This window comes from Microcaecilia unicolor, chromosome 1 (genome assembly GCF_901765095.1).
Source record: "Microcaecilia unicolor chromosome 1, aMicUni1.1, whole genome shotgun sequence".
NCBI classification, from domain to species: domain Eukaryota; kingdom Metazoa; phylum Chordata; class Amphibia; order Gymnophiona; family Siphonopidae; genus Microcaecilia; species Microcaecilia unicolor.
This window is the reverse complement of record NC_044031.1, coordinates 396,242,305-396,265,644: the sequence shown is the minus strand read 5'-3', so window position 1 is coordinate 396,265,644 and position 23,340 is coordinate 396,242,305. Positions and strand designations below refer to the sequence as shown.

The 23,340-nt window shown below is 43.4% G+C and overlaps 1 protein-coding gene across 1 annotated transcript in view; it reads left to right on the top strand.

Annotated features, from left to right (window-relative positions):
* The window catches only part of NEDD9 (neural precursor cell expressed, developmentally down-regulated 9), a 94,604-nt gene extending 73,448 nt beyond the window's left edge, over positions 1-21,156 (top strand). Inside the window, exons 4-7 of the mRNA XM_030211034.1 lie at positions 3,489-3,590; positions 8,433-9,644; positions 16,021-16,110; positions 20,053-21,156. Of these exons, the coding sequence (XP_030066894.1) occupies positions 3,489-3,590; positions 8,433-9,644; positions 16,021-16,110; positions 20,053-20,562 (1,914 nt within the window). The 3' untranslated portion in view covers positions 20,563-21,156. The remainder of the gene's footprint in view (positions 1-3,488; positions 3,591-8,432; positions 9,645-16,020; positions 16,111-20,052) is intronic.
* The last annotated feature ends 2,184 nt before the right edge of the window (positions 21,157-23,340 follow it).

The following is a 23,340-nucleotide window of genomic DNA, read 5'->3' as shown; positions in this document are numbered from 1 at the left end:
CGTCGGTGCCGGGCAAGATGGTGGAGGCTATTATTAAGAATAAAATTGCAGAGCATATACAAAAACATGGACTGATGAGACAAAGTCAGCACGGATTTAGTGAAGGGAAGTCTTGCCTCACCAATCTAATGCATTTTTTTGAGGGGGTAAGCAAACATGTGGACAATGGGGAGCCGGTTGATATTGTATATCTGGATTTTCAGAAGGCGTTTGACAAAGTGCCGCACGAAAGACTCCTGAAGAAATTGCAGAGTCATGGAATCGGAGGTAGGGTATTATTATGGATTAAGAACTGGTTGAAAGATAGGAAGCAGAGAGTAGGATTGCGTGGCCAGTATTCTCAGTGGAGGAGGGTAGTTAGTGGGGTCCCGCAGGGGTCTGTGCTGGGTCCGTTGCTTTTTAATGTATTTATAAATGACCTAGAGATGGGAATAACTAGTGAGGTAATTAAATTCGCCGATGACACAAAATTATTCAGGGTCGTCAAGTCGCAGGAGGAATGTGAACGATTACAGGAGGACCTTGCGAGACTGGGAGAATGGGCGTGCAAGTGGCAGATGAAGTTCAATGTTGACAAGTGCAAAGTGATGCATGTGGGTAAGAGGAACCCGAATTATAGCTACGTCTTGCAAGGTTCCGCGTTAGGAGTTACGGATCAAGAAAGGGATCTGGGTGTCGTCGTCGATGATACGCTGAAACCTTCTGCTCAGTGTGCTGCTGCGGCTAGGAAAGCGAATAGAATGTTGGGTGTTATTAAGAAGGGTATGGAGTCCAGGTGTGCGGATGTTATAATGCCGTTGTATCGCTCCATGGTGCGACCGCACCTGGAGTATTGTGTTCAGTACTGGTCTCCGTATCTCAAAAAAGATATAGTAGAATTGGAAAAGGTACAGCGAAGGGCGACGAAAATGATAGTGGGGATGGGACGACTTTCCTATGAAGAGAGGCTGAGAAGGCTAGGGCTTTTCAGCTTGGAGAAGAGACGGCTGAGGGGAGATATGATAGAAGTGTATAAAATAATGAGTGGAATGGATCGGGTGGATGTGAAGCGACTGTTCACGCTATCCAAAAATACTAGGACTAGAGGGCATGAGTTGAAGCTACAGTGTGGTAAATTTAAAACGAATCGGAGAAAATTTTTCTTCACCCAACGTGTAATTAGACTCTGGAATTCATTGCCGGAGAACGTGGTACGGGCGGTTAGCTTGACGGAGTTTAAAAAGGGGTTAGATAGATTCCTAAAGGACAAGTCCATAGACCGCTATTAAATGGACTGGAAAAATTCCTCATTTTTAGGTATAACTTGTCTGGAATGTTTTTACGTTTGGGGAGCGTGCCAGGTGCCCTTGACCTGGATTGGCCACTGTCGGTGACAGGATGCTGGGCTAGATGGACCTTTGGTCTTTCCCAGTATGGCACTACTTATGTACTTATGTACTTATGTACTCCCCCAGTGATCACTAACCCCCTCCCACCCTCAAAAAATTTTTTTTTAATATTTTTTGCCAGCCTGTATGCCAGCCTCAAATATCATACCCAGCTCCATGATAGTAGTATGCAGGTCCCTGGAGCAGTTTTAGTGGGTGCAGTGCACGTGAGGCAGGCGGACCCAGGCCCATCAACCCCCTTACCTGTTACGTTTGTGGTGATAAATGTGAGCCCTTCAAAACCTACCAGAAACCCACTGTACCCACAACTAGGTGCCCCCCTTCACCCCTTAGGACTATGGTAGGTGTACAGTTGGGGGGGAGTGGGGTTTGGGGGGGCTCAGCACACAAGGTAAGGGAGCTATGTACCTGGGAGCTTTTTCTGAAGTCCACTGCAGTGCTCCCTAGGGTGCCTTGGCATGTGAGAGGAACCAGTGCACTACGAATGCTGGCTGCTCCCACAACCAAAGAGCTTGCATTTGGTCATTTCTGAGCTGGGCGTCCTTAGTTTCCATTATTGCCAAAAATCAGAAATGACCAAGTCTAGGGACAACCTAAATGTCAAGATTTGGGCATCCCCGACCGTATTATCGAAACAAAAGATGGTCGCCCATCTTGTTTCGATAATATGGGTTTCCCCGCCCCTTCGCGGGGACGTCTTGCGAGGACGTCCTCAGGAAAACTTGGGCGCCCCTTTCGATTATGTCCCTCCACATGTCCTACCACTTTACATTTTGCTTGAGTTAACTTTTCTAAAGCTGAGCAGGTTTTGAGTGATTGTGAAATTGATCCTTTTGGGTCTAGAAACAAGTTGTTTCCTCCTAAATCTTTAGGAAATCCCGGGACTGCACTGAGTTTGTCATGTTTCAGTGGTGCCCAAAAATGTGCCATTGTTCATGAGGGAAACCCCAAACAGATGCATTACACATATGTTCTATTCCTGCAGTCCTGGGAATAGAAACTTTCATGAAAGTAGTTGTGAGGATGAGAGGTGGATTACAGGCTGACCGAAACTTGCCTTGCTTCGGTTTCAACTAAAAATGCCAGTGCATTTTTAGCTGAAACCAAAACTCTTCCCAACTCCCCCTGCCCGGTGATTACTCTTCGCCCTTCTCCCTCCCCTTGTTATCACTCTGTGCCCCCTCCCTCAACCACCCGTAGGCCCTCCCCAGGCCTATCTTAAGAAGCCCTGGTGGTCTAGTGGCCTATTTGGGACAGGAGTGATTCCCACTCGTTCCTGCCTATGTCGGCAGGAGATTGCTCCTGGTCTGATCTGAAAACGGCTGCCACTATCTTCCATGGCAGTCTTGCGAGGCTGCTGCAACTTCCCATTTTGACTGTGCAGCTGGCACAGGCAGGAGCAAGTCGGGATTGCTTCTGCGCTGAAGAGACCACTAGACCACCAGTACTTCTTAAGGTAGGCCTTGCGGGGGAGGGGGGGGAGCCATATCTCTGCCAGGATGGGTGTGGTGATTTCAGTTTTGGTTCTCCCCTGAAACTGAGTGGCAAGTTTCAACCACAGATTTGGTTTTGGCCAAAACCAAAACCCTCAGTTTCGGTCTGCCTCTGAGGTGGATATGTGGAAAGCGGTTTCCCATATATGGAAAATGCATGGAGTACAATTATATGTGTGTGATGTGTAACTTAATAAGTCCTGGGTTAACCGATCACTTTCAGCGGCACTTAAAACAGATAGTGCCGCTGAAAAGGCCCAGTTAATGTTCAAGTTGAAACTGGTTATTTTGGGGGCATTCCAGGGATGGAGTCAGCACTTAACCAGCTAAGATAACCTTATAAAGTAGGACCGCATTGAAATGCAGCCCTGTCTTTATGCGGTTTTTCATAGCAGGTTAAGTGCCAAATATCGCAGACCTGGCAATTCAATGCTGAAGCCCAGACGTGGCCTGGCATTGAATTTCAAGGTATAATGCTAGCAGTGGTCAGCAAAATGTTGATTGCCGCTGGCTGAATATCAGGCCTATTATGTATATCCAAACATCTTTCACATTTGATACAAAAAATATTTCTACTGCATGTAACTAATTCATCCTAATATTTCAGGTCTATGATATTCCTCCTACTTCTGTGAAGGGGCCCATGTATACAAGCTCAGCTGGAGAGCTTAGAGCACAAGGGGTGTATGATATCCCTCCCTCCCAAGGGGTAAGTTTCTGTCTCTGTGATATGTTAGATAAATTTAATTTGTAGATCTGTATATGTAATACCTATCTACAAGTTGCCCCCAGCCCATTCCTAGAGGACTCCCTTAGACAGTCTGGTTTTCAAAATATCCACAGTGAATATGCATAACATGGATTTGCTTATTTATTTATTTATTTATTTGTAGTATTTGTATCCCACATTTTCCCACCAATTTGCAGGCTCAATGTGGCTTACGTTTGCCATAATGGCGGTTGCCATTTCCGGGTAACAGAATTACAAATGGTGTTGCGTTAAGGTGCATACATACATGGTAACATACATGGAACATAATATATATGGAACAGATCATGTGCAGACATACATGATAAGGAAGAATACATTATGGTTTTGCAAGAAAGTTCCTGAGTAATAAATTGGATTGTAACATACATTAGGTCATTGACTAAAGTGGTAGTGCTTGATCAATTAGTAACAAAGAGGTTAGGCAGTCATGTTAGGCAGTGTACATATGGATATGTGCACTGTATATAGATTTATACATATTCATTGTATGTTTCCTGATTGCTGGAATGACTGGAAGTTGCTGTCCCCACTGCAGATAAAATCTATGTGCATGCTTTCACAGCACAATTAACTTAAAAGAGGGAAGGGATGCCCATGGTTATGGTTAGAGTCAGGAAAGGAAAGTACATATGGATAGTAATTTTATAAGTCACCTATATGTGAACACCAAGTAGGCACCTCTTTATAGCCTGGTTTACAAAGACACATAAGCCTCTGTATCTTTACTAGCACAAATCTTGCAGAAATTGCTGGTACAGCAATGAACTCACATACATCAGTGGCATAGCCATGGGTGGGCCTTGGTGGTCAGGGACCCACCCAGAGGTGACGCACATCATTGGTGTAGCTGGTGGGGATCTCCGGGCCCCGCCAGCAGAAGCGTCCTTTCTACCTGGAGTTCCCCGAGCAGTCTCAACCCTGCAGTAGTCAGCAGCATGCTTCCAGCCTCTGACACCGGCACTGCCCTCCCCCCCCCCCCCCCCCCCCACTTCTTGCATATACTCAGTTCAATTGACATCACCGCACAAGCGTGCACAGGGATGCTGGTTGAACTGACACGCGTGGGGGGAGAGGGGCAGTGCCGGTGTTGGCGGCTGGATGCGCGTTGGTGACTGGTGTAGGAATGAGCCTTCTCTGGCCTTGGGAGATTCCAGAAGATTCTTCAGCTGGCGGGGCCCAGAGATCCTCGCCAGCCAAGGAATTTATCTTTATCTGGGGGGGGGGGGGGGGGGGAGTGGACAAAGAGGAAATGTGTGGGTCATGCCCACTCAAAAATTGAGGTCTGGTTATGCTACTGTCATACATGTACCTCAGCTTAAAGGCAGGTGTAAATGTATGAGAGATTGCACATGCTTTATAAAGTACGCACGTGAATCGCAACTCTTCCTGCACTCCACTGAAACTTTGCCCCAGAGCATGCCTACAGTAAAGTCTCATAAGGTACATATGTTCTTGTCATTCTGTGTACTTGTACCCTTGGGTCCATTATTCAGCCCGGGCTCCTGCATTGAATTTTCAGCTCTGCAGAGCCAGCTAAAGTATAGCCGCGACATTGAGCATTTAACCGGCTATGGTGAACTGCATAAAGATAAGACTGACTTTTATGCATCCGATTTATGCAGTTAAGTGCTGAATATTGGCTCTTAACTGGCCAAGGGCTGGCTCCGCCCTCAGAATGCCCCCAAAATAGCAGTTTTTGAGTTAGGCATTAACTGGACATTTTCAGCAGCACTAACCCATTAAGTACCACTGAAAATAAGCAGTCAGCCCTGAACAAGTGATTTAACCAGCCAGGAGCTGTTTCTGGCTGGTTAAATCGCTTTGGCTATCGACCCCATAGCTGGTTGAGTGCGATATTCAGCACAACTGGCTATGAAGAACCATATAAAGGTAGGACTGTGTTTTATGCAGTTCTGTTTATGCGCTTGTCTTAGCCAGTTAAATGCTAAAATTGGCATTTAACCAGCTAAGTGCTGACTGCGCCCCATCCTAACCAGGCATTTCCAGTGCCACTATCCAGTTAAGTGCTGCTGAAAATGCCCGGTTAGACCCAGACAGGTAATTTAAACAGCCAGGATCCTCTTCTGGTCATTTAAATCATTTTGAATGTTGGGCCTTTGGTGTAATTTTATAAAGGCGCTTATGTGTGGAAATGGCTTGGGTAATTAAATTATTTTGAAAACCTCTGTGATAGCCCTGAACTTTCAAAGGGAAGCTCTGTGGCACATTTTGTTTTGAAAATTAAGGAAGTTTAAAAATTGCTGCCATTATGTCAAGAACAGCAAAGAAGAGTGAGCTTTCAAAACCTAGAAACGTTTGTCTTGATATGGCCCAGGAGTTCTCAACCTAGTCCTCGGGACACACCCAGCCAGTCTGGATTTCAGAGCATCCACAATGAATATGCATGAGATAGATTTGCATATAGCACCACTGACTGGAAGTGTCCCGTGGGCTGCGTTGAGAACCATCGCTATAGCAGGAATCAAAATTTGAGTAAAAATGGAGAAGTTTACTTTGAATGTCAACTATTTTTATTAGTACCACTTTTTCCTCTTCTTTAAACAAATCCTAACGGCTCCAAAACTTTATTAAAAAAAAAAAAATAGTCTTCAAGCAAAAAGGGCAGACTTCACAACAATAACAGTACACAGAGTGCAAAAATAACAGCCACATTCAATTTAAATTGTGTGTTATGGTCTATAGCATCTTGCATGGTAACGTTCCATCCTATATGCTAGATTTAATTAGCTTCCCTAATTCTATCAGGTTAGAGGCTTTTAGAAATCCTTGTTCACTTCAGTATCCTAGAGCCAAGAAAATTGGTTTGAAATTATTCTTTTTCACTTGTACTTTTTTAGCTGTGTGTGTATAGAATTCCTTACCGAGTCAGCTAAGGATACTCACTGGTTATTCTCTATTTAGGAAATCTTTGACGTCCCTGTTCAAGAAATTTTTAGCATGTTACTGATTATTCGGAATGTATTTCCTTCTGTTGTAGTTCTCCATGATTTGCATTGGATCTCTTAACTTGTGATCTCCACAGAACTTCTTATGTGGTTGTGACCTTTAAGAATAATTGTAATGTAATGTAACTTAATTCTCCAAGGACTCTCCATTCCCCAAGAGAATCCTGTCTTTTATCTCTTGAATACCTCTCGGAGCTGGATTGACTCAGATGTGGTCAGAGATGCAGTTCTCTCTGGCTGCCTGACCCTCCTTGCTCAGATCCAAGGGATGTTCGCCATATCAGGGGTTCTCAACCTAGTCCTTGGGACACAGCTAGCCAGACAGGTTTCAGGATACCCAAAATAAAAATGTATGAGATATATTTGCATACAATGAAAGTAGTGCATCCAGATTTGTCTCGAATATATTCATTGTAGATACCCTGACTAGCAGGGTGTGTCCTGGTTGAGAACCACAAAAACAGCAAGGCAAACGATCCGCAAACTCCAAGATGGAAGGACAAAAAAAGCAGATCAATCAAAGAAAATAGTTTATTGAATGACAACCAAATAAACAAATCAGCCCGACACTGGCCGTGTTTCGCTACAGCCAGTGTCGGGCTGATTTGTTTATTTGGTTGTCATTCAATAAACTATTTTCTTTGATCTGCTTTTTTTGTCCTTCCAACCTGGTTGAGAACCACTGCACAATATTGTCTCTTCATTTCAGAATCAGTGGTTCTGTGTGGCAATTATTTACTCCAGACCTGCTTAGTTCCTTCCAGGGAAGTCCAAAGGCCCAAGCGACCTTGTCACCTCCGCTATATCTGTGCTCCTTTTGGTACATTGGCTAGGCTAGCCAAAGATTCTTGTCCCCCAGCTGGGTGGTAAAGTAGCCAAGGAACCAGAAACCAAAGACAAGGATTTCAAATGGAGCTGAGGTTTTATACCAGTCCATTTCCCTCTAAAAGAGGTGTGCTCCTACCATTACCTCACTAGTCAGGAAAGCCCAGTTCTTGTTCTGGAAACTGTAGGGGTATATACAAGTCATGGTACAATAATTTAGTACAGCCATCTACATAAAGCAGAGCCTTAGAGGTGTCTCCATATGCTTTTGAAGAGACCATAACATTACAGAGAATGTAACTTTCTTGCAAAATTTAAAATGTTCACCAAGACAACCAGCTGGTTTCTGGAACTGTTGAAGTCTTCCAGGTATCGGCTTAAAGAGTCCAGAGCTCCATGATAGAGCCCAAGGAAGGGAGAGACACAGCATCTGCAGATATTTGGCATGTGTCAAACTACAAATCCCAACGCAGCCTGCTAAAATGAAATTATTTATTTCTCCCACTGAGGCTCCTTTTTCTATGCTAAGCACCCATAGGCATTATTTTAGCCAACTGAAAAAGGCAGGATAGCTGACATACTCCTTTTAAAAGCAGGTTATAACAAAATTATAAAAGATGCTAAAAGTGGATTTTTGGAACTCGTGTGCTTGTATACTTTCCTCTGGTTTAGTGCACTCCGTCATAGTGATAGTCAGGTTTTCCTAGAAGCAGGGCCTTGCTTGGTTGAGAGCCAGTCTTCTAATGAGATAATTATTACCCTTATATTAACGCCAGATGTGCTGTGAAGTGTTCTGCTGAACTGTCTTTTAGTTTCTGAACTCATTAATAGCATGAAAATCAGCCTTGTGCTAAGTGTACATGTTTTCTCCGTGGTTTAGAGTAGGATCTAAATTACATCTTCCTTCAGATGGTCCATTTTTTCCATCTTTTTGATAACCTAATTACTCTGTATTACACACATTTTATTAAACTTTTTTTCTTTTCAGATTTGTGCTATCTCAGCTTCCATCCGCAGAGATAGTGTAGCAGCGATGGAAAAGGCCTATGACTTTCCACCTTCCATGAAACCGAGACCTGAAGGAGTTTATGATGTCCCTCCCCCAAGCACCAAGGCAGTGGCAGCAGAACTCAGTCCAAAGTATCATGGAGATGTAGAAGCAACCTCAGATTCATTTTCTAGAAAGCAAGGCCTCTATGATAATCCACTGAGCCATCAAAATCAGCTACTAGGGCAGCAAGCTTCTCCACTGAAGGATGTATATGATATCCCCCGAGGGCTTCCATTCCCAGTACAGCAGGATGGAATAGGTGACAGCTTCAGTCCAGAAGGAAAAGATGGAGTTTATGATGTACCTCCCACAATCACACAGGACACTAAAGGAGTGCAAGATGTCACCGATGGGATGAATAGATTGTCTTTCTCCAGCACAGGAAGCACCAGGAGCAACATGTCCACTTCTTCCACCACTTCAAAGGAATCCTCATTGTCGGCATCTGCTTTTCAAGACAGGAGACTGGGCCTAGATCCAGACACAGCCATAGAAAGACTGTATTGGCTCCAGCAGATAGTGGAGACATCTGTCTCCAAACTGAATTCATTTGTGAACTCTGAGTGGAGGTCTTACATGTATATGGAAAAGAATATCAATGAAATCCATACTGCTGTGGATAAGGTGGAGCAGTCTCTACTGGAGTTTCTTCAGTTTGCAAAAGGGGCAACAGCGAATGCTTCCTGCCTGTCAGAATCTAGCCTTCATAACAAAATGAGACGGGAGCTACAAAGACTAGAGGACTCCTACCAGATTTTATCCCAAACTAACCAGGACCTCAGTGGCTGCAGCTGGTCCCTAAATGTCCTGGCTATAAACAAACCTCACAACAAATGTGACAGTTTGGAACGATTTGTCATGGTAGCAAGGACAGTCTCGGATGACGCCAAGCAGTTGACTACCACAATCAGCGTCAACGCAGAACTCTTATTCAAACGCATGATCGGCAGCCCCCAGTTGAAGCAGGCCTCAGAGAACACAGCTGACTACATTTACCATAGCCCACAGAGCCAGACACCCCAAAATGAAAAAATGCAGGAGCATTGCAAATCGTACACTCCGGTTACGTACAAAGAACAGCATGCCGAATATAGCAGTAGTGGGTCTGAAAAGAGTTGGATGGATGACTATGATTATGTCCATTTACAGGTAAGCAAAAGGCTGGATGACTGGGATGATCTAATCCACATTATTAAGTGGTTTCTGTGTAATGGTGTAATCTGAAAAACGATATCATTTTTCTATCCAGACTTTACTTTTCAGCAGTGGTGTTTCCATTATGTAGCTTCCCAATATTCCAGAACCTGTGGGATAGTTGTGTCCATCAACCAGCAGGTGGAGATAGAGAACTGAAAACTGAGCTGAGACATCTCTCTCTTGGCATTCATTCCAGCTTCAGCAGGTGGATGGGCACACTTTTCAGCCTCTGGTTCTGAGTGATTTGCTCCTGGTCCAGTTGGTCAACTAATCACCAGTTGAGCTTTGCGGGTGCCATGAGTCTACAGAGTCATATATGGAGGTCCCTATCCTTTAGTACAGCAGTGTACTTTTAATTTTCTCTGCTAACATTAACTCCTGATGCAGTAAGAGTTTTAGCATGGAAAAATCCTCTGTAAAACCATCATGTTAAAGGCAAACCTGCCAAATCAGGAATTGTTCCCAAAGTGAAAACTGTGCTAAATTTCGGCATGGTTTCTCACTTCACCTGTAGTCAGTGGCATAGTCAGGAATTTTTTTTACCCCCTCCCCCCGGTAGCTTAAAATCTCCCAAAGGCACTCGTAGGCTGCTTGCACTAGACTTCCTCCTTGATCAAAGCTTCTCGATGCGGGAGTAATAGGGTCATCTGAGCTGGTGTAGTCCTTCTCCTCAGAGGACTCTGGGGGAGATGCACTAAACTTACTGGACCAGCAACGTGCTTCCTTGACCGTTTTCAGCCAGTTTAGCGAGCACGTTATTCAACAGGGATATACACAAAGGTGCTCTGCAGGCTTTTTAATGTCTGTGGCAGCAGTCAACGATGATAGCATGCTAATTCATTTAAATGAGCTTATCTGTATTCAAATGTGCATTCCGAAGGATGCTTATCCATTCTCGTGCGATGCACAGAAAGGCCCTCCTACCTTTACTGGGGAAACTTTTACAGGAGGTCTGGAGAAGCTGTAGCACAAGTCCTTTGCAGTTTTTTGGGAAGATGGGTAAAATCCCATATTAGGAGAATAATCAGCTCAACTTTAATGCGATCCCACCACATGCAGCTCTCCCTCCTCAGGCGTCTGTGGACTCCAGTGCCTTCTGGCACTCCGATCCCTGGACTGAAGGGTCTCTCCCGGCACAGTTGCAGCTCCGCACATGGCTGCTGACAGCGGCTCCCCCGAGCCCACTCCTTCCTTCTGTCCCGTCTGCACCCGAAAACCTGCCCTCCTCCGACTGAGCTCAAGGAACATGCTGGAGCCGGCATTTAAGGACAAGAAAAAGAGGTAGAGGAAGAGCAGTTGTCTCAAAGCAGGGGCAGGTGGGGAGCCATGGAGGCTTGGAACAAAAAAGTGTGCCAGAGCTTCACTTTCTGAAATATTGTGAAAGAAAGCTATCCACAGCTTTCATACACACAGCTTATATGTGTGTATGAAAGCTGTAGGTAGCACACTGAACATGCGCAGAGCAGCCACATTTAGCGATTGGCTGTTCAGAGTATGCTCAGTTTACCGATTGGCTTCCCCCTACTGAGCTGCTCACTGTTTTTGCCAGCATCTCATTTGCATCCGTTTTTTCTGTTCATCATTTGCTATTTCCATCTTGGTAATTTTTACCGAGGGAGAAATAGCAATCAGTGCTTTACCAGGACTTTGGTGCATTGGCCCTGCTATCCCAAGAAATTCCCTTGTGACCCAAGTGGGCCTGGAAGCCAGGGCTGTACAGCCAGTACACAAAACCTTTGACTCTGACTCAAGCTTTGACTCCAACTCCTACTGATATTAGGCTTTAAATTGGTTTGTTCTGCTTCTAAAGTACTGGTAAATACAGCTTATATTTACCAGTACTTTACATCAAGATAACGATATGGTAAATTTATCATGTTATATACATATATTATAATGTTGTAAGTTTTTATTTTAAGACTGAAGTCGATGTCGGTACATTTTTACCGAATCCAGCAATCTAAATTACTTCCAATTCCACAACTCTGATTTCAACTGCACAGCCCTGCTGGTAGCGACTGTACCCCAAGGCTATACGGTTTAGGGCACCCTTGGCATGGCTACCCCTGGACCAAAAAGCCTTCAATTCTGCGGTAGTCCACATGAATCAGTATACTTGGTTCTGGAAAGGCATCCAGCCGCATCCTTTTCTTTTGCTACCACCTTAAAAAATAGCAGTGTCTGACCCCTAGAAGTATGTCAGTATGCATTGCTAGAGGTCAGTCTGCCAAATAAGGTATATTCCTTCTGAAACAATTCATTATTTCAGACTTACCCCTAGCAGTGTGTCTGATATACCACTAGAGGTCAGCAGTGGAAGAAAAGGCTGCTGCTGCTTCCCAAACACCAGGGATTTTCTTGTAGCTCATGCCTTTTCCAGTTGTAGCTCAAGTTGAGTTACATTGAGGTACACCAGGTATTTCTCTGTCCCTGGAGGATTTACAATCTCAGGGCCCTGTTTACTAAGCTGCGCAAAGGGCGCTCTAGCGTTTTTAGCACACACTAAAGACACCCATATATTCATATGGGTGTCTCTAGCATTTAGCGCACACTACAAATGCCTGGGCACCTTAGTAAACTGGACCCTAAGTTTGTGCATGAGGCACTGAAGAGTTAAATGACTTGGCCAGGGTCACAAGGATTGCATGATTTTGATCTCTTTCTGCCATGGTTCTTACTCTGTCTGCTGTAACCATTAGGCTACTCCTCCACTTCATGTAAGTGGAGGTAAGTATTATTGTTCCATAGCTGATGCTAGATTATCAGGGGCTGTCTGGTCGATGGCCAGAGGTGCCCCGAACCAGCTAGGATTGAGGGGGGGGAGGGATTTTTTGTTTCCTTCTCCTGTCTGGTGAACTAGTCCCTATTCATTGATCTTGGATTGTCTCACAAACTGACAGGAAAGGAGAAATTTAAAAACCAGTTTCACCCAATGCAGTAAATGACCTTGAGGCATATTTTCAAAGCACTTTGGGAGGCTAAGTTCCATAGGTTTCTATGGAACTTTGGGAGGCTAAGTGCTTTGAAAATAAGCCTCAATATGTTACAACAACAGTGTTCACTGATTTTTCTATCAATGCATATTTTTTTAATGCCATGGTAATTTGCAATATACATGAACATGTCCCAGACATCAATATGGAGCACAGGTCATAATAAGTAACATTTTAGTATCTGGAGAACATCAGATCTAACTGCCTCTAAATGGTAATTTGCAAGCCATTAATTTACTGTTTTGGGAGTGTTTTGCAGTGTGTGTGTTTGAACACTGTGCACTGAAATTGTATGCATTTAGTCAAATAGTGCTGCTGCATATATCTGCTTAGCACCTAAACTGAAACTGGCTATTTTAAGGACTGTCTGGAGGTGGAGGCAGCACTTAATCCTAAGTACCAGTATTCAGCACTTAACCAGATAAGCTCACCAGATAAATAGGACCACATAAAACACAGTCCTATCTGTATCTTTATTAATTTATCCAGTTAAGTTCTGAATATTGCACTTAACTGGATGTTATGTGGCAGTGCATGCACGTGGCCCATCATTGAATATCCAGGGTTGTTGCCGCAGGCAGCCAAAAAAACTCTGCCTGTTGCCAGCTAAATGCTGACCCTAAAGACTTTGGGTTATTGTCAGATCTAATTGATGCACCTTCCAGGAGGTGTTTCAAGCAATAATTCAGCTGATAAAATGCCAGTGAATACGTGGAGTTACAAAGATGTAAAACAGTTACCTAAGACACTCAGATCACAGGGATATCTTAGGTAGGATTCAAGAATGTTTTTGTGCCATTGAGAGTTGGGTAATAGACTCTCAATAAAAACTAAATTTTTATGGTTGGGATCCCCTAGAGATATGCAAGGAAGGGAAAATTTCTCTATTGCTAATATGCAGTTTAAATTTGACTTTGTTACAAGGGTTTTAGGAGTAGAGGTCAATAGTCAATTGACTATCCAGCTTATAATTGAAAAAGAAAAACGCCTATATTGCGACCCAAATCGGGAGATAGACGTTTATCTCACAAAAACGAATAAAGCGGTATAATCGAAAGCCGAATTTGGACGTTTTCAACTGCACTCCGTCGCGGATGTGGACAAAGTTGATGGGGGCGTGTCAAAGGCGTGGTGAAGGCGGAACTGGGGCGTGGTTATCGGCTGATCAGAGATGGGCGCCTTTCGCCAATAATGGAATAAAAATATGCGTTTTTAGCGAGAATTTAGGGCACTTTTCCTGGACCCTGTTTTTCTACGAATGGGGCCCCAAAAAGTGCCCTAAATGACCAGATGACCACTGGAGGGAGTCAGGGATGACCTCCCCTGACTCCCCCAGTGGTCACAAACCCCCTCCCACCACAAAAATATGCCATTTCACAACTTTTTATGTTCACCCTCAAATGTCATACCCACCTCCCTGGCAGCAGTATGCAGGTCACTGGAGCAGTGATTAGGGGGTGCAGTGGACTTCAGGCAGGTGGACCCAGGCCCATCCCCCCCACCACCTGTTACACTTGTGCTGGTAAATGGGAGCCCTCCAAACCGCCCCCCAAACCCACTGTACCCACATGTAGGTGCCCCCCTTCACCCCTTAGGGCTATAGTAATGGTGTAGACTTGTGGGTGGTGGGTTTTGAGGGAGATTTGGGGGGGCTCAACAAACAAGGGAAGGGTGCTATGCACCTGGGAGCTCTTTTACCTTTTTTTTTTTTTTTTGTAACAGTGCCCCCTAGGGTGCCCGGTTGGTGTCCTGGCATGTGAGGGGGACCAGTGCACTACGACTCCTGGCCCCTCCCACAAACAAATGCCTTGGATTTATTCGTTTTTGAGCTGGGAGCTTTCATTTTCCATTATCGCTGAAAAACAAAAACGCCCAGCTCACAAATTGTCGAATAAAACATGGACGTCTATTTTTTCCCAAAATACGGTTCGGTCCGCCCCTTCACGGACCCGTTCTTGGAGATAAACGCCCATGGAGATAGACGTTTTCGTTCGATTATGCCCCTCTATGGCTAATCAGGTAAATAGTGCTGGTCTTTTTTTGTTATTGAGAAAGTTAAGACCTGTATGGAAGTTCTTCGAATTTGTAGGTTTTTGATTAATAGTGCAGTCATTGTTGCTTTCAAAGATGGATTATTGCAACATTGTTTATATAAGCTGCACTAAATCGCTAATGAGAAGGTTGCAACAAAATTTGGCAATTAGGTTTATTTTCTCCCTATTTTTATAAATTGCATTGGTTACCAGTTATTGCAAGATCTCATTTTAACTCATGTACATTAGTCTTTCAGTTTTTGCAGGGAAATCTGCCATTTTATGTAGTGGGTTTCTTTCTTCTATTGGATCGACAGTTGTTAAGAGGGCAGGCTTCTTTACAATTTCCATCAATTAAGCTGGTTAAATACTTTAGACAGCTTTCTACTTCAATTTCTTATCAGGCTGCCTCTTTGTGGAATTCTCTCCCAGTGACTATTTGTTCGATTTCCAATTATTTGATGTTTCGTAATTTACTTAAAGCAGTGTTATTTGAGCAAAGTGTAGGTTAATTATAGTTTTTGTTGTATTGTTATATTGTTGTATATTTCCCAGCTAAATGCGTTGGTTCTCTTGTTGTCTTGTGATCCGCATGGAACTATAGAGGATATCGCTGAATATAAGGCTAATGAAATGTAAGATGATGGGCAAAAATTTTTATTTGGAGTCATTCCTCCCCCCCCCCCCCCCCACCACCTCCCTACACACACACACACACAGTTTTTGGCTCTTATTTTCAGTTGGCTTTTAGGGGTCCTTTTACTAAGCAGTGGTAAGTACTAATGCGTGCCTACCACAGCTTAAAATGCACTACTGAGGGCCGCGCTCAGGCGTCCCATGGTAGATTTTGCATGTTTTTCTTTTTTAGTGCTAGAGGTGAGTCTGGAGGTGAGTCTGGAGGCAGTGAGCCCTTACTGCCTACATAATAGGTGTCGGTAAGTGGTCATTCACTAACGGCCGTGTGCTAATGGGAAAATTATCGCATGGCCATAAATGCAGAAATGTAAAAATTGGCCATTTACCGGCAGCGTTAAAAGTGGCCTTAGTGTCTGGAAAGACCCAGGTTGGAGCTACCTCAGGCCACTTTTTAGCACTGCTTAGTAAAAGGGCCCCTTAACGCACATTAGAATTTAACCGAGGCTTCATTTGTAGGTAGCATGTCTAGCATTTAGCATTTGTTGCATTTTTTAAAGTGTGCTAACAAGCAAGGCATGCTATCAAATACACGTCCCTATTTTGCTTGTCGTCTGTAATGTATGAAATTACTGGCCTAGTGGTTAATGCTTGTTATCTGCTCAACAGGGAAAAGAAGAGTTTGAAAGACAGCAGAAGGAGCTTTTAGAAAAAGAAAACATCATCAAACAGAACAAGATGCAGCTAGAACAGCATCAAGTATGTTCATCTTCTCCCACCAATGCTTCTTTCCGATTTGACTGATACGAAAACACCTAGCAACATCTAACAGTTAAACACATTGGCCCATATTTATATGACAAATGGGCTCAATTTTAAAGGTGACATCTAGTCAGGACAGCACTGACAGAAGTCCAACATGCAACATATCTAATATAACACTTCGCACCTTATCTTAGAAGTCTCATTTGTAATTTCCACATGGAGATTCTAGCATTTACTTGTGGAAATAACATACATTTGTTCATACTGAAATCGGCTTTTGCCGTTAACGGTAATATGTAAGCCACATTGAGCCTGCAAATAGGTGAGAAAATGTGGGATACAAATGCAACAAATAAATAAATATATCTGTAAATAGTGAGTTTAGAAAGGACTTAAAGGACACACAAATTGCAAGGGGATGTAGTTTCCTTGTGGTCTGAGTGAATCAAAAATCTACATATGCATTCCCCATTTCATGAAGAGAGTACACTTGAATCAATCTAATAATTCCATGTAGCAATTTGCAACTCTTTCCTGGCACATATAGGCTTTAAAAATGTGCTAATTCTGTCTGATTTTTTTTATTATTGGAAGGTTTAAGTGAGTGGTTTTCCTTAATCCTCCATTGTTTATTTCTCCCTCCAAGACTGCAACCTCTCTCTAATTAGCAATATTCACATGTATAGCTTTGCAAAATGGCTGACATACATATGTAACTACCCACACGTACATGTATATGTTGTGAAGTAGTCCATTTACCTGTGTGTCAGCCAGTAGCATAGCTATGTGGGCTGGGGCCCACCCAAAATTGGTGCTTCTTTGGAGTGGCTGATAGGGATCCCCAACCCCCACCGACAACCTCCTTCCATCAAAGAGTGAAGGAATGGCCTAGTGGTTAGAGCACCAGTCTTGCAATCCAAAGGTGGCCGGTTCAAATCCCACTGCTGCTCCTTGTGATCTTGGGCAAGTCACTTAACCCGCCATTGTCTCAGGTACAAACTTAGATTGTGAGCCCTCCTGGGACAGAGACATACCCAGTGTACCTGAATGTAACTCACCTTGAGCTACTACTGAAAAAAGTGTGAGCAAAATCTAAATAAATAAAAAGAACTCTTCCAACCTTGACAGCCAATGACAATGTCACAGAGTTGGCAATGGGGCCAGCCCTTCCCCTCTCACCCCGGCGCATTCTCAGTTGCATCTATGGGGCCAGCAGTGGTGACAGCTCTGAAAAACTGCTGCTGGCTACCCAGGTTGGAAGAGTTCTAGCTGGGAGGAGATCTTCAGTTGGTTTGGGTTGGGGATCCCCACCAGCTCACATATTTCTGTTTTGAGTTTGGGGGCACTGAGGCGGGAGGGCAAAAAGGGCAGAGCTGATAAAATGTTTTGCTCACCCTTTGGGCTGAGACTTGCCCTAAATTAGCCATTTGGCTACAAGACTGGTTTCGGCACTTATACATGTAAGTTGCTGAGTTTCCTCTGTTGATTTGTTTTTTTCTACAAATTGGCTTCTCCTGCTGTATGTGCTGGCACATACACATGCACTCCTACAGATCTTTTAGAAAATACTTTGTCACCAGATCCTTTTCTGTAATCCACCAAAATTCTGCACATCTTGACCTGGACGTCTCATTTCCAATCCCCATGTTGTATGTAAAATGGGGCTTTGTGTACTTTTCTAGATGTCTGTGTAGAGGCATTCAGCTGTAGTTAGATTCTTATCTTATGCTTTGAAATTTTATGATGTATTTATTAAGGAGTCCTTTTACAAAGCTGCAATAAAAAGTGGCCTTAGTATGTCCTTATGTGGGTCTTTTTCACATGCTAAGGCCATTTTTACCACAGCAGGAAATCGGCTGATTTTCCATTTTCCTAATTCATGATATTTAAGTCACCATCAGGCTTATTTTTGAAAGAGAAGGGCGCCCATCTTTCGACACAGATCGGAAGATGGGCGTCCTTCTCCCAGGGTCGCCCAAATCGGCATAATCGAAAGCCGATTTTGCGTCCCCAGCTGCTTTCCGTTGCGGGGACGACGAAAGTTACAAGGGGGCGTGTCGGAGGCATAGCGAAGGTGGGACTTGGGCATGCCTAACACATGGTCCTCAACCCATAATGGGAAAAAGAAGGGCATCCCTGACGAGCACTTGGTCCATTTTTTTCTTACGACCAAGCCTCAAAAAGGTGCCCAAACTGACCAGATGACCACCGGAAAGGAATCGGGGATGACCTCCCCTTACTCCCCCAATGGTCACTAACCCCCTCCCACTCTCAAAAAACAACTTTAAAAATATTTTGTGCCAGCGTCAGATGTCATACTCAGGTCCATCGCAGCAGTATGCAGGTCCCTGGAGCAGTTTAGTGGGTGCAGTGCACTTCAGGCAGGCAGACCCAGGCCCATCCCCCCCCCACCTGTTACACTTGTGGTGGTAAATGTGAGCCCTCCAAAACCCCTCCAGAAACCCACTGTACCCACATCTGGGTGCCCCCCTTCACCCATAAGGGCTATGGTAGTGATGTACAGTTGTGGGGAGTGGGTTTTGGGGGGGGGGGGGTTGGGGGGCTCAGCACACAAGGTATGGGAGCTATGCACTTGGAGCAATTTGTGAAGTCCACTGCAGTGCCCCTTAGGGTGTCCGGTTGATGTCCTGGCATGTGAGGTGGGCCAGTACACTACGAATGCTGGCGCCTCCAACGACCAAATGGCTTGGATTTGGTCGTTTCTGAGGTGGGCGTCCTTGGTTTCCATTATCGCTGCAAATCAGAAATGACCAAGTCTGAGGACAACCATCTCTAAGGTCGACCTAAATTTCACGATTTGGGCGTCCCCAACTGTATTATCGAAACAAAAGATGGACGCCCATCTTGTTTTGATAATACGGGTTTCCCCACCCCTTCACAGGGCCGTCCTGCGAGGACGTCCCCAGGAAAACTTGGGCGTCCTTTTCGATTATGCCCCTCCATGGGTTACATAGTAATGAGAATCAAAACATGCAAATGCACATAAAGCAGCTCATTACTGTATAATAAATATAACTTGACTTACTAGATGCGCCACAAGCCATAAAATGATGGTGAAATAACCCCCCCCCCCCCCCATATCATTGAGGTCCTATTGGCCCTGTACCTAGTGGTCCAAGGGCAGGAGCGATTCCTAGTCACTCCCACCCTAGAGGTGTCTTCTCCAAAATGGCATCTCTAATAGTCTCACACTGCTATTTCTAGGAGCCATGTTGCTATAAAGGGCTCTAGTTTGGAGATGGAACTGGACAACCAGGTGTAAGGTCGTTAGGGCCTTGATGATGGAAGGGAGACTTATGGAGGTGGGATAGGAATTGTGATTGGGGGAGTGAGTTTGTGATCGAGGTGGAGAGGGGTTTGATCAACACTGCAGCCCCTTTAAGTTCTGGCCCGGGAGCATCAGGCTGTGGCTTTGAGGCCTAATTCTTCCGAGCCACTAGAACAACTCTGCTTGCAAGGTGGCTCACAAGCAGAGTTATTCATTTATCATGGGAGTCAGCAACCTACAGTACTGAGCTATCTCAGGTTGCTGACTCCCGTGGAAAATCAAGGTACAGTAAAAACACTCCTTTTATTGCACCTTGATAATTTCTCCACCTTTGGCTTCTTTGAAAAAAGGTACTAAGGATATTCAGTAAGCAATGTGAAAACAAGATTTAAAATTAAGTATTTAATAATCATGTTCAAGAGAAGAGCTCCCAAATAGCTTCAGGTTCCCATTTGTATCCACTGGAAGTCTGATAAAATAGGGGTGTTATATTTTGGCATTATGGAGCTGAGGAACCATTGTATCCTGTGTGCTTTTATTACTGGATGTAGGCTTGTAAGCAGTTTCCTTGCTAATATATCAAAGTATTGCATTAGATTATAAGGACACTGGGCAGGTTTTAAAATAGTTTATCATTTGCCTTTCAGTTGAGCCAGTTCCAGCAGCTGGAGAATGAGATCACCACACCAGTGGAAAATGATATCACAAAGTGGCAGCCACCTCAGGGCATTGCAACAGTAACCAGTTCCTTGGCATCTCAGGATAGGCAGTTGCTTTTCTTCTACTCCAATCAGTGCGAGACTCATTTCATTTCTCTCCTCAATGCAATTGATGCCTTTTTTAACTGCATAAGTGCTGGTCAGCCTCCTAGGATCTTTGTTGCCCACAGCAAGTTTGTCATTTTAAGTGCACACAAACTGGTATTCATTGGAGACACATTGTCAAGACAAGTGGTGACCCAGGATATCCGCAACAGGGTGATGAACTCCAGCAGCCAGCTGTGTGAGCTGCTAAAGATCATTGTCATGGCAACCAAAATGGCCGCCTTGCACTATCCCAGCACAAGGACCCTACAGGAGATGGTGGACAGAGTAACAGAACTGTCTAATTACTCACAGTTGTTTAAACTCTCCTTGGCACAGATGGCATCTTTATGAATAAATGCATAACAAAATACTGAAATAAGAGAAAAGGCAAAGACTTTCACTGAAGAAAAGTGTGCTAAGAATAGTATATATAGATATATATATTTTGTAAATGTATCATATTTTTGTAGGTATTATATCTGAATTATTTTAAATACGTATTAAGGATTAGAAGATGTAGATAAGAAACACTGTTGCTCAAAGAATATCTTACTAACGATTTATATGTAAGATCGTGACATTCCATAGAAACTTCTCAAAATACGCACCTTAAAATTATGTAATCCTATGACAAAATGTAAGGGATGCATAGTGTCTTCTGATTATATTATGGTTTGCTCATGCTAAACTTGGTTCTAGCCTTGTATTGTACACCTCGTTCTGAGGTAAAAATCATTTGCCTAATGTACAGGCCATTGAATGTTTCAGGCAATTGAATCTTCTCGGAAAGGCAATGGTTCTTATGTCATTATCGTCCTTTTTCAGCTTATTAATTTTAGTTATTGCCATAAATTAACTGAAACCATTGTAGATTTTCATTATTGGTTTCTTTACTTTTGTCACCACCATGATATATTTGTAAATGCCTAACCAGTATACTCCTAGTAGAAGAAAAAAAGGCTTCATTACCAAAACATTTAGCAGGAGTAATTTGTGTTACTGCCCTTGGGAGCTTTGCTTGGACTATGATAGCATAAGCACCTGTGAGAACTGATCAGCATTCATATAAAAGCCATGAAACGTGGTTTTGTTCAAATACATAGAAACATAGAAATACATGAATTGCAGGAGGCTATGAGGTAGAGATTTGTTGAGCCATTTTGTGGGGTCTTTGCATCTGTCCCCGAAAGATTTGCTCTTTTGTATCATTGTTTGCACATGTCTCAGTTTCACTGCAATGAAGCCATAATGGGGTTGAAGAGAACCATCAATCCATGGAGTTTAGCCTGCTTCAGCTTGCAGACTCTGGGGATAAACAACCATTAATCTTGTTTCCATAATACAAATAATTCCTTTCCAACCCCAGGAAGGTGATGGAAGAAATGTCAGAGGTCAGCACCTGTCGATTTAGACCATCATCAGTCTGAGAGTAATATAACCAATAGGACACCTTGTTCAACCACTACAGGAAACTGGTGGATACTTGTAGCAGGATGTGTTAAAAACAAAGAGGTGGATTTTGCAACTTGCGCAAGTTTGCAAACTACTGCTTGCCTTGCCCCGAATAGAAGAATTGTCTTGGTAAAAGGCAGAAAACACCAAATCTTTTCAGCTCTGCAGTACGTAATCATTTTTTTTAAAGAACATTTGAAAAAGGAAAAAAATGCTTGGTAAAAGGTGTGTTTGTGTGAATTTTCACCTCTGTCTTACAGAAGATGAAAAAAAAAGCAATAAATTTTATGGTGGAAAATGCACAGATCTATGCCTTATATCATAAAGTCCAGTTTACCCCAGTTTTACATTTGCTGCAGATGTCTTTGCCCAGCTACCCTTCTTCTCATAAAGTATATTTATCAACTATACATGCATGGAACAAAAGGCAGGTGTATCACTGTCATATAGTATACTTTTTAACTGTGCTCAATGGCTTCAACTTTAAAGGACAGCCTTCTTGTAAATCTAATGTTTGATAACTTTTTTGATCATTTTTAGTTAATGTTCATACAGGATGAATGTCATACTGTTAGGTACAAAGCCATTGCTTTATTTCTCCGGGTCTTTTGTTTGGACATTGTATATTTTCAGAAGTTGGAAAAGTTTGTTATAAATTTTAGAACCTGTAATGTAGAGGATGCTTTTTGCCATTTGGAAAGGGATATATCTGGTATATTTGTACTGCCTAATGTCATGTAGAAAATATTTTTTAACCATTAAATTTACAGAGCTTTTTTTTTTTGTAAAGCAAAAACATGATGTTTCTAAATCTGTTCTGTAGGTGCAATGCCCCTGATGAGGGAGAAGGCAGAGAGCCTATTCTGAACACAACTGTGAAATTCAGTGCTGCAAATACAATTAATTACACCCTCTGCTTCTATACTGTTTTTCTTCAGGGTTCAGGCATTATCTTTCCAGTGCGTCCAGTTTCTACTAACATTATCTGCTGTCTAGTAAAATTCCACTAGTATAGTGCTGAAAGCCTTCGGACAAAACTGCTTTATGGGGCGCCCAACAACTCCCATGGACTTCCACTCCCCATCCATTTTCCCTTTCTCTGCCATTTGTTTTGAAGTCTCTTCTACCTAGCCAGCAACTGTAGTGACAGTGTGCACTCAAGAACCACAGCCTGCTGCTTCACTGTCCCCCAGATTCGATAAAGGTCACCCAAATTTGGGTGTGATCCTGAGTTCTGTGCATAACTAAATTAAGTAATGAACAATCTACACTCAATAATTAGTTGCTAACAATCAATTATTGGTGTTGATTGGCACTCACTTGGAGTTGTGCGTGCAACTGTTTATACACAATTCTGTAAAGAACCGTGCTAAATTTTCTTGCATGCAGCCCAAAATATGTGGTGTGGCCATGGGAAAGGGTATGGGTGGGTCAGGGGTGTTCCAGAAAGTTACGTGTAGTGTTACTGAATTTGGGGGTTGCGCATCCAACTTGCACACCAAGATTTACACCAGGTTTCAGTTGGTGTAATTCCTCACGCCAAACGTTGGACATGAGAATGTGCACTAAGGGCCCAATGCTCAAAGCAAACCAGGCTTGCAATGTTTCATTTAGGCTGGGTTTAGCCAGTCTAAATGAAGCGGGGCTTTTTGCTGCTAGTGCACTTAAGGCTTTTGG